A 13,260-nucleotide genomic window follows, 5' to 3' on the forward strand; every position below is an offset into this window, starting at 1 on the left:
CAAACAAAACCATCCCTTACAGTGGCTGCTGCGGTGTTTTACCGGGCAAGCGGGACATTTTCTGAGACAAGTCAAAAGGGCACCTTTCTAGGCAGAGAGAAGGGACGATAAGACTGACAGTGCTTTTGGATACACCAAAGGGTTCCATTTGTCCCCTTCTCACTTGAATTAGTGCCAACAGAGGCCTGAATGAAGGAATCGGTGTCGGAACAATATAAGGTTTCGTCTATTGTGGTTTCTAAATATTGATTCTATTTATGTGTCTCCATGGCATTAGCCATTCTAATTTCTCAATTAACCATTTTTAGCGCAACATCTTAATTAAAATGGATTGTATTCAAGTTGTTCTTCTCTGTTGATGAATACATTTTACCAAATATTCATTAAAATAAATTAAACAAGAAATAAAAAAGATTCAAATATATTATGCTATTTTTGATATTATCATAACAAATAATGCCGTAGAGTCTAACATATGGACCCCACATCTTTGAATTGTTGTCCATTTTCAATTTTGAAATGATGACATCTGAAATGAGATATATGATTTAATATCTCTACTATATTTAAATCACCAGTTCCAACGGTCGTCCAACGTCATATTTTTACAAATACCCCCTCACATCTATCTCAAATTAACTCTGCATCCCTCCATGCACACAACCTCCACATCCGGCCAGTGAAGTCGTCTAACCAGTAGAACATCATGGTCAATTGTTTTAAATATTGAATATAAATTATACATATGTATATACGAGTTTTGTAAAATAAAAAAAATATGTAATCGTGTTGGGCCGGATCAGCACTACGGGCCGAGGATACGGCCCAAACACGACATGACGATCGTGTCAGGCTGGCCCAGGCACTATTAAATGGGTTGTGCCCCGGACCAGCCCGCCAGACACGATCCATTTGGCCATCTATATATCCGCACGATAATGATGGTCCTCGCCTTAGTTGCCGCCACCTCGTTCGTCATCCTGTTTCTTTTTCTCTCTCCACTCATGCCTCTGCCTCCGCGCCACGCTTTCTCGGCAGAGGGCATGGGAGCAGGCGCCTCCTCCCCGTATTCGTCCGACACCAACCCTGACACCGACCTGCGCAATGGCTATTGCACGTCCACGAGGGTGTTTCACAGCATGCACGCACCATCGTATTCGCTGTCGTCGGATGTCTCGTTCGTCTTCTGGCTTTCACCCTGTTCTTCGTCCCCAACCTGCTGCCCCCGCCCACGGTCGCAGTCGCGAGCCGACCGATGCTCGTCGACGCGGGTACGGACGAGTCGGTCTTGCTCCTGGCTTTTCTTCGTGCGTGTCACCGAAGACACGATGGTGCATGCCACACTTAGGTTATCTTGGCGATGACGAGTCCAGATCTGAGATATTGGACAACCAAAGCCTACAACAGTCGACATATGCTACAGAAGGCACTCGCATTCTCTCGCCCTTTTCGGACTGACACCTGGCGCGGGTGTCTCTCGGTTTGGAGCTGCTCTGGCTGGGCTTCTTTCTCCGCTTGCGTACTCTCTCCCTATATGTATCTAGCGGTATACTACCTATGTCGCCTCTAGATATCCATGTTTTCGTCGTGTCCTTCTCCGGCAACGAACATGTATGACTGCATCTTCCCTTCCCTTCCTGGTCTACAAAACCTTGAAAGTGGGGGAGGCGAGGGATGGACCCCTGATTTGCTGCCTATGGTACCCATTCGATGGCTCGACATCGGCTGTCTACATAGTCTTTCCTTTAACACGATGTCGACTCGCTTAGTCAAATAAAAAAATTATGTGGAGAGTAGAAACAATCAATAAAAAATCTTGAGATCTTTTTAGTGGATAGTTTATGTGAGTATTGTTGTAAGCCGTCGCAACGCACGGGCAACCGACTAGTGATTACATAACTTTATAGTTAAATAAATAATAGCTGAAGCTAAGATAAATTCTATTAGATAATAATAGTGGTATAATACGAGTATATTTTACCCACAAATATGTGGGTATGGATAGTACCCACTGGTACTCATACATGTTTATCCAACGGGAAGGTTATTATCTATTAACATCCCGGGGCACGCGAGTATATAAATTATATCATACCCGCCTATATACGTAAAACACGTTAGTTACTTGGGTTTAAAATACCCATGCTCCACTTCTAACGGGGTAAGGGTAAACATGTAACTTCACGATTAACTCACAACGAAGGCAACGACTAGGCTCGGAATTAATCCCCACCCGTTTTCCCTTCCAAACTCCAAAGACACGATTGTAGTTGGATTAATTCCCACCCCACAACCCCCCACCACAAGAACTTGTTCGATCGAATTCTTCTTCAACTACCCGCCGCGGGAACCCAAGGAAGGAGGCAAAGCAAAGGCTTCTCGCAGGTTCGCATCCTCCGGAACCATCCACTCCTCTCATCCCGCTCGGAGTTTGACCTCTCCCGACCTGAGATCCGATTGAATCGGTACTCTGCTCTTGGTTTATTTCCTCTCCTTGGTGAATTCGCGCGCTGATTCCTGCTGCGGTGGATTACGTCCTAGGGTTTCCCGTCAGCGGCTTCTGCGGCGGGCGCCATGAACAGCAGCAAGCAGGCGCTGATTTACAGCTTCGTGGCCAAGGGCTCCGTCGTGCTGGCGGAGCACACGGCCTTCTCCGGCAACTTCAGCACCGTTGCCGTCCAGTGCCTCCAGAAGCTTCCCCCCAACAGCACCAGATCCACCTACTCCTGTGACGGCCACACCTTCAACTTCCTCGTCAACCGCGGCTTCGGTACCGTGTTTTTTTTTTACCCCCCTTCAGTCCCTCCTTCGCTTGCGCCCTCCGCTGTGCGGCGTTGAACCGTGAGTTGACTTGGCACCATTGTACACATGCTGTTTGATGTAGTGTTCCTAGTGGTCGCCGATGAGGCGGCCGGGAGGAGCGTCCCCTTCGTCTTCCTAGAGAGGGTTAGGGAAGACTTCATGCAGCGGTATGGGTCCAGTATCGATGAGGAGGGGCAGCACCCGCTCGCTGATGATGCTGATGAGGATGACTTTCTGTTCGAAGACCGGTTCAGCATTGCCTACAACCTTGACCGTGAATTCGGGTACGAAATTGTTGTTCGATTTAGATCATATATACTTGTATTATCTGCAATGAAAGAGGTATGTCATCGGTGCTTGTGTTTTGTTGGTGTAGCCCGAGGTTGAAGGACCATATGCAGTATTGTGTTAATCATCCAGAGGAAATTAACAAGCTCTCCAAGGTGAAAGCCCACCTATCGGATGTCAAAGGGATCATGATGGACAACATTGAGAAGGTATGCCCTCAGTTTAATGTTTGCCACCAATAGAGGTATCATGTTGCATGCATTTCAATTTTACAAGCAAACGTCAACTAGGAGTATTGCACAAACAAGGCTCATAACTCTGCTGTTCTGTATGTTCAATTGCTCATTATCTCATTGTTCTATTTGAATGACATATTTAGCGATGACATTTATTAGATGGTGTATTTGCTTTGTCCTAAGTCAAGTACTTGTATGTTTGACCATTGGTTTTGAAAAAATAATGTAGATTCATATTATAAGATTTATGTTTTACGTTTACTATTATAAATACTTTCATAATATATAATTCATACATTGTGAAACTAAGAATTTTTTAAATGATGGGTCAAAGATAGTAATGTTTGACTTATGACAAAGCTCATATGGCATATAAAAAAGAACGGAGGCAGTACTATTTTGAGCATAATTTATTCCTGTTGTATTTGAGCAACCAGTTGGTAGAGACAATATGTTCTTGAAGTTCTTTAGTAGGATGGCCATTGCATATGCCTACAGTTTGCTAGAGTAGAGACTGATGTTTTTTAAAAGTTTATGTGGAATAGATTATTTCTTTGTTGAACACGCAAGAGAGCTGTGTATCATTGAATTAAGAAGGGGTAAGAGCTCTTACAATCGCACATCGCACACCACACACCCAGGTTTCTAAATATCCGCAGACGCCTTTTGCATTGAAAACACACACGACCACGATCGAAGCTCCACTGTTGTTTGACTGAAGCGTAAAGAGATAAGAAATGCTCCGTCCAAATCCCGCAAATGCAGGTGTAGCCAGGAATAAGAGAATAGACCCTTCTGAAATTGATTGTTAACACCGGAAGAGAGATTGTTAACACACACCTGTGGGATAGATTATTGTGTGCTAAATCTGACTATCCCTTACATGAAAGTACTTAGGAATTAAGGAGCAGTTCATGAACATTGGTGGTGTAACTAGGTACAGTTTGGATAACTAATGGAACATCTAGTGCTGTCTGTGCTCAGTAGGTTATAGGTATGGTTTGAACAAATAATAGTTTCCTCCTATTTTAAACCAAGACATACCATTGTTGTATCTCGAAATTATTTTTAAAGGTTATGTACTTATTATCCCAAGTCTTCCACCTGCCAGTATAGCTAGTAAATTAGACTGTCCTGGTTCAGCAATCTATCTTTAGGGCCCATCGTAATTGTCATTCAACAGGAGAAGCACTTAAATCGACAGTGATGGCTCCTTGTGTCTTTAAACTTAATCGAGAGTATTGCCTCATGCTTTTGCCATATAAATTAGTTTCTGACTATGCCTGTTTTTTTGTCAGATATTGGATCGCGGGGAGAAGATTGAGCTTTTGGTGGGTAAGACAGAGACCCTACAGTCACAGGTATCTATTCAGTGTTCTATGTCTGCACATGATGATGTATGTAAAATCCTGTTATAAGAATCAGCATTCAACTTTGACTGAGAATTATTATTTTTTAAATGTTTCAGGCGGACAGCTTCCACAGGCATGGCAGAGAGTTGAGGCGAAAGATGTGGCTTCAGAACCTGAGGTTTAAGCTGATGGTGGGTGGCGGCATTGCGGCTCTGATCCTTATCATTTGGCTGATGGTCTGCAGGGGATTCAAATGTTAGAGCACACCAAGTTGCTCGCCTTTTTTTTTTCTTTTCAGGCGTTTGATATGCACAGACTTTCAACCAAATTGTGTTTTCAGTGTCACGGTATCGCAATGTAGTGGACTTCAATCCCCGCAGTCTTTCCCATGTTCCATTACTTCCATATGATAATGGTAAAAGGTAGGAAGCTGGAGTACGCGGTCAGAACTGTCTGGAGGAGATATGACATCACGACTTAAATATCTGTACATTCCAAAAATGCAAGCTCCTATTATTTCGGTACCTTCTGTACTGGTGCCAACGATCATTGTAAATGCATTACGCACTTTGGTGTATGTGTGATGTCTCAAGCTGTTTCCCTCGCCGTCATTCGCACGATTTTCGCATGTGCATCTGCCAAACACATGGAGTGCTGGGCCATCGAGACTGTCTTTTTTCCCGGCCTTCTAGTACTATTGACTTGTTCTGAATCGGTCCTATACTTTTTTCAAATTGCCGTCTATACTATGATCAACAAATTCTGAGAGGATAATTAAGCAAGTATTCTTTTTCTTATCAATGTATAGTCCGAAATTTTAAAGCTCAAACGTTCAAAGAGGAAGAAATGTCTATTCAGTCGGATGGGTCTCGTGAAACTATGGGTAATGATTGTTTGGCTGAGGCTAGTGGAATGTAAGTTCGTGCTGATTGGCTTGGTCAGTTGGTCACCAATGGACCACGTCTTAGGTTGAAGGTGCATCTTTGCCCTTGGTGGATTTTGATGATTGAAGAACAAAATAATTAGACAAGTAACGAGTTTGACAAAATAACTAGAGCGGTGAGAAAAAAACGTCTAATTTAGAAAAATGTGGGCATCCAAGTCAAAGACTTAGGGCATGTTTGGTTTGATGCCTAACTTGTCACACTTTGCCTAATTTTTCTGCCTAAGGTTAGTTCTTCAATTCGAACGATTAACTTTAGGCAAAGTGTGTCACATTTAGCCACGAACCAAACAACCCCTTAAATACAAATGGATAAACTCTCTATCACAAGAAATTTGACCAACCAAGTTATACTTAGTTTATATCACACATATATATTTTTTTCTTTATTATCACTCTAGTCTAGTGTAGCACATGGTTAGATGTCCAAATTAAACTCTTGGCCTATTTCAAATTAAGGATCAATAACCTAGGTTATGATTTCAAGTAAACAACCTAGGTTTTACTAGCACCGCGTGGTAGGCATGATTGTTTGCAATAACTAAGGGCATCCACAACTTTTAATGACACTATGTTTATTATAGGTAGTGACGTACCCAACCCTTATGTTTAGGGTCAACTAGGAAATTAGAAAAAAAATAGGGTTTCAAATGTGTTAGCTAATTCAAGACTCAACACTTAGACTATTAAGTTAACTGATTTTTGTGTTCTTAGAGTCCATCATGGTCCATATAGAAACCCACTGGATCCGCCTCTGGCTATAGGAGTACATGATACTCATGGCTCAGAGCACAACGAAGGATGTCTAACAAGCTGACCACATATTTAAGCTTCTTTGAAATTAATATAATCTTGTTTATTACATACTTTTGATATATTTGAAAGTCTACTTCAAACCAAGCTTAACGAGCAAGCCAAAGTTGAAAGTTGTTTAAAATCAAGTCATTTTTGTTTTAAAAGAAAAAAGGTTATGATCATATAACTTTGAAACGAGCCATCGAGCTAGCTCAACAAGCTTTTCATCCATCTCTCGATAATGAGTTGATGAAGCATCCAATAATACATCTTCAACACATTACCCAATGTTTTCATGGGTCCCTAGTATCTCCATCTCATCTTAAGAACTGGACACAGTCCACCTGTCGGCGTTGCTCATGGTCAAGCAATGCTTCACCCGCGCCAACATCGAGGAAGAAGAAAGCGACACCTAGGAACAAGTTTTTTTAACATGCCTAAGCACTTGTTTCGTTAAGAAGAAGAGAGAATTACATAACACATCAACGAGATAATCCAAAGCAATAAGAGAAAGAGGAGGTGATAGAAAAGGGCCCCTAATTCACAGCCCTAACTGTGTGAACATATGAAAGGAAAATTGTATCAACACAATGGTTGCCACAGTGGGATAAATTCATGGTGGCAAAGCATCCATGGAGAAGAGACGAGATAAGCATCCAACATGAAAGGCGTCAAAGCATCTGCTAGAGACAACCATGGTAGCTAAAGCGACAAAACACATGTATATGAAGGAGCTATCATGTTCTCAGCAGCAAGCATATGAAGGGATACCAAAGTAATGTCAGCAACAAAGCATCTACCTAAGCAACAACGACGATAAAGCATCTACGAAAGAAGAGAGGCAATAGAGGAGCAACACATCCTAATATGGTGTTAGCATCGGCGAGGAGGAAGAACATGTTGTTAGGGACAGGCTTATGCTAGCATCAATGTTTGTGTTTGCAAGGAGTAAGAATGCGGGGATGAAGAAACATTGTGCTAGGCAGGGGTGGTAATGGATAAAGATACAAATGTTTCTTCAAGATTCGTTTGAGCCCTTAATTAGTTTTAGTTCAAAATTGAATAGAAATAGAGTTCAATCCTTAAATTTTGTAGTGAAAAAAATTAGAGTCCATTACCACCCTAGTGCGAGGACGAGATTTCATGTCTCACGCATGTCAAAGTAGACATTGGCCTCCATGCCATTTTCTCTTCTAGGGGCTCTGCACACTTGCGAGGGAAAAGAACAGGACATCTTGGACAAGATCCAACACCTCCCCCATGTTGTCGTTTGTGCTTGTCGCCATGCCTTCTGCTTGTGGCACCACGTTAGCAATGACGACCGAGTTCTAGCGACTCACCTCATGCCAATGATAATGTCTTCCCTAGACATCTCTTCATGCGACGACGACAAACTCATGCCACCTTTCAATTAGAGTCAAGGTCATAAACTAGTGACGACATTTCTCTATGGATGTGCCGTCTGAGCTCCTCCTACGTAGGGGCCATAACCCCCCCCTCATATTGGGAGAGCCAATGCTAACTAAATTTGATCCATATTCATCATTTCCTTATGCTATTATATCTACTGTGTTTAGATTGATGTATAAGAAAACTTGTAGGGTAAGTGATATGTGCAACCAGTTTGCATACTCACTATTCACTACTTTGTCATACAATTTTGTTTATAGTAGTAATGCTATTTTTGGCTTGCATACTCACTTAACCACTACTTTACCATACCTTGATAGTGGGACGAGCTTTAGTGCCTCATGTGTGTCAAAATAGGCATTGGCCTTCATGCCATTTCTCACTTCCAGCGATGTTGCACACCCATGAGGGAAAAGGCTGTGACACACTAGACAAGATCCAATGCCTCACCCATGTTGTCATTTGTGCCCGCCACCATGCCCTTCTTCTCGTGGCACCGTGTTAGCAATGACTCTTGAGCTCTAGCGCCTCACGCCGTCCCGATGCTCATGTCTTCCCTAACCTCCTCTTCATGTGATGGCGACAAAGTCATGCCACCTTTCGAATAGAGTCGAAGCCATATACCAGTCACACCACTTCGTCGTGGATGCGTAGGCCAAGCTCCTCTTCTATAAGGGCCATAGACCCCCTCATAATGGGAGGGCCAATGCTAAATAAATTTGATTTAGATTTATTGTTTCCTTACACTATTCTATCTAGTATGCTTAAATTGATGTCTAAGAAAACTTGATGGATAAGTGATATGTGCAATCAGTTTGCATAATCACTATTCTGTCATACCTTTTGTTTATAGTAGTAATGCTATTTTTGGCTTGCTGTAATAAAGCTAGAGTAGACTATCATTGTGACCCTTTGTAACACCCTGAATTTGGGGGTATAAAATTTCTTTGCTCATATTCACAAATTCAGGTGTTACTTCCCTTTTCTCATCCTTCCTCATTCTTTTCTTTCTCATTTCTATAGGAGAAAAGTGCTTATTTCATTTGTAATTATAGTTTAATATGGTTAAACCCTAAGGGAGTATGAGTTGTTGCATCATGTTGAACCCTAGATTTCACTTTTGTTTGGTGCATAATTCTTGGAAGGTCTAATTTGAATTTGTGGCTTATTTGGATTTGAATCAAATAGAGAAAATAAAAAGAAAAGAGAAAACAATTCCAGAATAAAAGGAAAAAGGAAAGAAGCCCACTCCCCCGCCCCCCTCGGCCTTTCGGCCCATCAGGCCCATCCCGCGCGCTCTCCCCCCCCCCCCCCCCCCCGCTCTCTCTGCCCTGGCGGGCCCGCTCGTCAGCGCAGCCGCCTCCCGCGCGCCCGCCCCCTCTCTCTCTGTTCGCGGGCCCGGCTTGTCAGCCCCGTCGTCCTCGCGTAACCGCCGCCCGAGCTGCGCGCGCCCGCCTTCTCCGCGCCCACGTCGCGCGTGGAGCTCGCAACCGCCCCGCCCCTGGCCACTTGAGCCCCGAGCCCCACTCGCCCTCTCCCCCTCCCCCATTTGCGCTCCAGCAGACCCCTCTTCCACCTCTCCCTCGCTGCGCGCACGCCAGAGCACCGCCGCCACAAATCCCCACCGTCCCGAGCTCGTTTCCCGGCCGCCGTTGGAGCTCCACCGTGTCCGTTGCCACGGTGAGCCTCGCCCCGGCGTCCGCAACCCGGGACGCGCCCCAATTCCCTCTCCCCCTCCCTATTTCTCTCTGCCCGCGCTCACCCGCCGTTCCCCGTGCAGCCGCGGAGGTCCGCCACCGCCGCCCCGGGCCACCGTCGCGCCATTGCCGTCGCCGAGGAGTCCCCGGAGCCCGCCTTGAGGTAAAGAACCTCTCCCGCCCCTATCGACCCGTGTATTGCCTTCTGCCATGTGTAATTCCTCGCCGGAGTAGATTTATGCCGCCGCCGAGCCGCTCCGCCGTGAACCGCCCCCCTCCGGTGCCCCTGCCCCGACCCAGACCACACCAGAGGACTCCCCGTGCCCTCCCCAACCTTCCCGGCCGCTCAGGTCGCCTCGGAGGCCCGCTAAACGCTCGCGCCCCTCGTCTCCGGCGAGTCCTCCGCCGCGGGGACGAGCGCCGCCGCCCCAGCTAGCCGTAGAAGAAGCCCAGGCCGGCCACCCGATCCCCACCGTCCGTCCCAGATCGGGCGGTCCCGTTTTAATTAGGTCAAGCCTAATCCTGGCCGTCCGCCGAAGATCCAGCGGCCCAGGCCCGCTTCCCCCACACCCCGTCTCCCTGCCGTTTGGGCCCCGCCTGTCAGCCCGCCCGCGCGCTCGCTCTGCCCGCCGGCCCCGCCTGTCAGCCCGCCCGCGCGCTCGCTCTGCCCGCCGGCCCCGCCTGTCAGCCTGCCCACGCCCCGCGCTGCCCGCCCGGTCCCGCCTGTCAGCCGCCTAGGCCGCCGCGCGCTCGCACGCCCGCCCGCAGGATCTAATCCTGGTCGTTCGCTTTAGATCTGACGGCCGTAGTAGCCCGATACCCCTTCGCCTGCGCTTTTTCTTAAAGAGACCCCCGGTTTTCTAGAAATTGAACCCGTCGTCCCTGGTTTCTCTCAGTTAGGTCCCTGGACCTTTTATTTAATTCAAAATAGGTATTTAGGGTATATTTTTAACCCCTAAACTTGTAAAATCCATAACCTTGTCATATGAACTCCAAATTAGGTGCTTCAAATTGCAAAATGCTCATGATGTTTTTGTCTATCTATTTAAACAATGTTTCCCTGCTGTTTCCATGTACCAATTAATAGTTAATCACTAGGATAGGATTAAGGCTATTGGAACCCTATTTGAATTAATTAGAAGTTGGTAGACTTTAATAAAAGTTAGAATACTTAAGTTTATGGACTTAAACACCTAGGTTTAGGAACTTAAAACCATGTAATGATTTAATCCCACCCCTGACTTAAACCTGATTAGTAGTTAATGAATCACTTTGTATAGTCCCCTACCCCAGACCTAGGGAACACCAGAGTGCCTATCCCTTTTCTACTATGAACTTGTGATCTCTCTGCTGCATATGTTTGGTATGTTGCTTTTGTTTGTTATCTTCCTAAGTGCATAGTGTGAATGATTACTTTACGTAGACAACGAGCAGTCTGTGTTTCCCGAGGAGGTTGCAGAAGAAGTCCCTGATCAGCAGTTTGGTGAAGGCAAGTGTCCTCTGTCCCATTATGTCCTATTCATTCATAACTTACTACCCCGCATTACTTACTCGAAACCTAAGGATTGACTAGCTTTACACTTTACTTCATCCTTGATGACCTTATGGGCTGTTATGGTTAGCACTCGGCTATTGCCTTAACTTAATCAATGAACATGATGTGACTATTTATGATATTGTTATCCTGATGATGTTGATGATCTTGTGATACTCTAGGGGGCTCAGGCTGTTTCCTGAGTACCTCTCCGTAAGGACTTGTTCGTTGAGAGACCACCCGGGATAACAGTGCAACCATGAGGGTGAAATGGGATGCCCTTAGCTGATTAATTAGATGAACTAGAGGTGTAGTTGCTTAGTCGTCGTGCCGTCAATGGGGTCCAGGCACAGTGCTTGCTCTGCCGAGGCTGAGTGCCGAGGTTCTTTCGTTTGCTCTTTGTTAGTCACTCTCCTGCGGGGAGGGGTACTGTGTTTATCAAACTGGAGAAACCTAACGGGCAGCTATGATCTCTAGGGAATCTTTGTAAAAGCTACGTAGTGATGCCCTGCCGGACCACCTAGGTAGTGGTCAATGGGGATTAGCTCTCCCCGGGTAGAAAGGGAATCATGACTCATGGGTAAAGTGTGCGACCTCTGCAGAGGGTAGTGAAACTGGTATATCAGCCGTGCTCACGGTTAAGAGCAGCCTTGGGATCCTCTTTGATTAGAGATACAGATGGTTCGGGATACAAGGATTATGTTATGGTTTCGGTTCGACTATGATGATGATGTTCCTCGATGAGGAAATGGTTTACGGATTGGTTAATGATAAAATCTGGCTTCTACTAATGATAAATACCTGACCAACTAAAAGCAACTGCTTGAGCCTAACCCCACATAAAGCTAGTCCACTTCAGCCAAAAGGGACATTTGCTGAGTACGTTGATGTGTACTCATCCTTGCTTTACCACAAAACACCAGGTTGTCCGCATTGTAATCACTGCTCAGGAGAAGGCGAAGCCGTGGAAGGAGACTTCCAGGAGTTCCAAGCCTACGACGAATTCTAGGTGTGGGTTGGCGGCAACCCCCAGTCAGCTGCCTGTGAAGGCCTTATCTTTACTGTGTTTCGCTAGTACTTTGATTTACTTGTTAAGACAATGACTATGTGGATGTCTATGACTCTATGATGTAATAAGTACTCTTTTATGTTATTATTCGAGCATTGTGTGATGATGTTCATTTATGTAATCGCTGTGTACGTGAGTTCTGATCCTGGCACGTACATAGTTCGCATTCGGTTTGCCTTCCAAAACCGGGTGTGACACCCTTCCTAGGATATTTCTTGGTTAGGTTGCTCACTAAATGCTAGTATGTGATTTATATTTAAAGCGTTGTCGTTGTTATTGCTTTCATCGTGTACTCTGTTCATGGTTGTATGGGGCTAAATTCTTTACTTATCATAGACTAGTTCCAACAAGAACCTCTAAAGGGTCATGTACCCTAAATTTAGAGGATAAGGTCGTCTTGTACTCGCTCCAGCAACGTCCTCTCCTCTATATATAGAGTTTCTCTAAATGGCTCTCTATCCATTTGAATACTTTAAACAATCGGTTTAGCAAAACTAAAATATGTACAATACATTTGAGAGTATGACAAATACATATGTATAAAAAATAAAAATAAAAAATGTCTTTAATATAGGTATTTGTGTATAAAGGATGTTGTTGGAGAGGAAGGAGATATAGGGGATGTAGTCTTTTAGAGAAGACTGTAAAAGACGGATATAGATGATGGATATAGAGAATGTTGCTAGAGACATTCTAAGGGAATCAATTTAGTGGCATCTCGAGTCTTTTATGATGAATGAGTGTCACATTGTTCTTACCTATATTCCATAAGGGCTTGTTAGTTTTGGTCTTAATCCATGTGGAATGGGTGGGTTTAAATACCAAACAAGTCAAATCTTTTATATTTTTTTACAATCCCATCCTCCATATGGGGTAGGAATAACCGGACAAGCCTTAAGTTCGTCTCGCCCTTAATCCATGTGGATTGGGTGGTATTGAGTCAGTTTAAATCCACAACAAGTCAAAATCCATCTCAATACATTACAATACACTTAAATCCACATGGAATTGAAATAACCGAACAAGGCCTAACTGATTTATTTTTAGTGTTGAGAGGTCGTAGCATTTAGTTTGTAATCATTTTTTGTATGTGATATCTTATATATATATATATATATATATAGTACAATGCTA

General features: G+C 44.6%; 1 protein-coding gene across 4 annotated transcripts; it reads left to right on the forward strand.

Annotated features, from left to right (window-relative positions):
* Positions 1–2,159: 2,159 nt before the first annotated feature.
* LOC100216858 (putative vesicle-associated membrane protein family protein) lies at positions 2,160–5,281 on the forward strand. Of its 4 annotated transcripts, none has more exons than XM_008667088.3 (6): positions 2,160–2,385; positions 2,542–2,770; positions 2,885–3,086; positions 3,179–3,299; positions 4,625–4,687; positions 4,795–5,281. In XM_008667088.3, the coding sequence occupies exons 2-6, from the start codon at positions 2,575–2,577 to the stop codon at positions 4,936–4,938; spliced, it is 726 nt and encodes a 241-aa protein (XP_008665310.1). In that variant the 5' UTR covers positions 2,160–2,385; positions 2,542–2,574; the 3' UTR covers positions 4,939–5,281. The 4 variants fall into 4 exon arrangements, with proteins under 4 accessions (XP_008665310.1, XP_035820188.1, XP_008665316.1 ...); XM_035964295.1 differs by having other exon boundaries at positions 2,165–2,385; positions 2,555–2,770; positions 4,795–5,262; XM_008667094.3 differs by having other exon boundaries at positions 2,219–2,465; positions 4,795–5,262.
* Positions 5,282–13,260: the final 7,979 nt, after the last annotated feature.

The sequence above is a fragment of the Zea mays genome, chromosome 1, assembly GCF_902167145.1.
Source record: "Zea mays cultivar B73 chromosome 1, Zm-B73-REFERENCE-NAM-5.0, whole genome shotgun sequence".
NCBI lineage: Eukaryota > Viridiplantae > Streptophyta > Magnoliopsida > Poales > Poaceae > Zea > Zea mays.

What these genes read in the sequence shown, in the direction of transcription:
- LOC100216858 (XM_008667088.3), top strand. Translation starts at nt 2,575, where the DNA reads ATGAACAGCAGCAAGCAGGCGCTGATTTACAGCTTCGTGGCCAAGGGC. An exon ending in CCTCGTCAACCGCGGCTTCG is followed by an intron (nt 2,771 to 2,884) that starts GTACCGTGTTTT and finishes TGTTTGATGTAG; the next exon opens with TGTTCCTAGTGGTCGCCGAT. An exon ending in CAGAGACCCTACAGTCACAG is followed by an intron (nt 4,688 to 4,794) that starts GTATCTATTCAG and finishes TAAATGTTTCAG; the next exon opens with GCGGACAGCTTCCACAGGCA.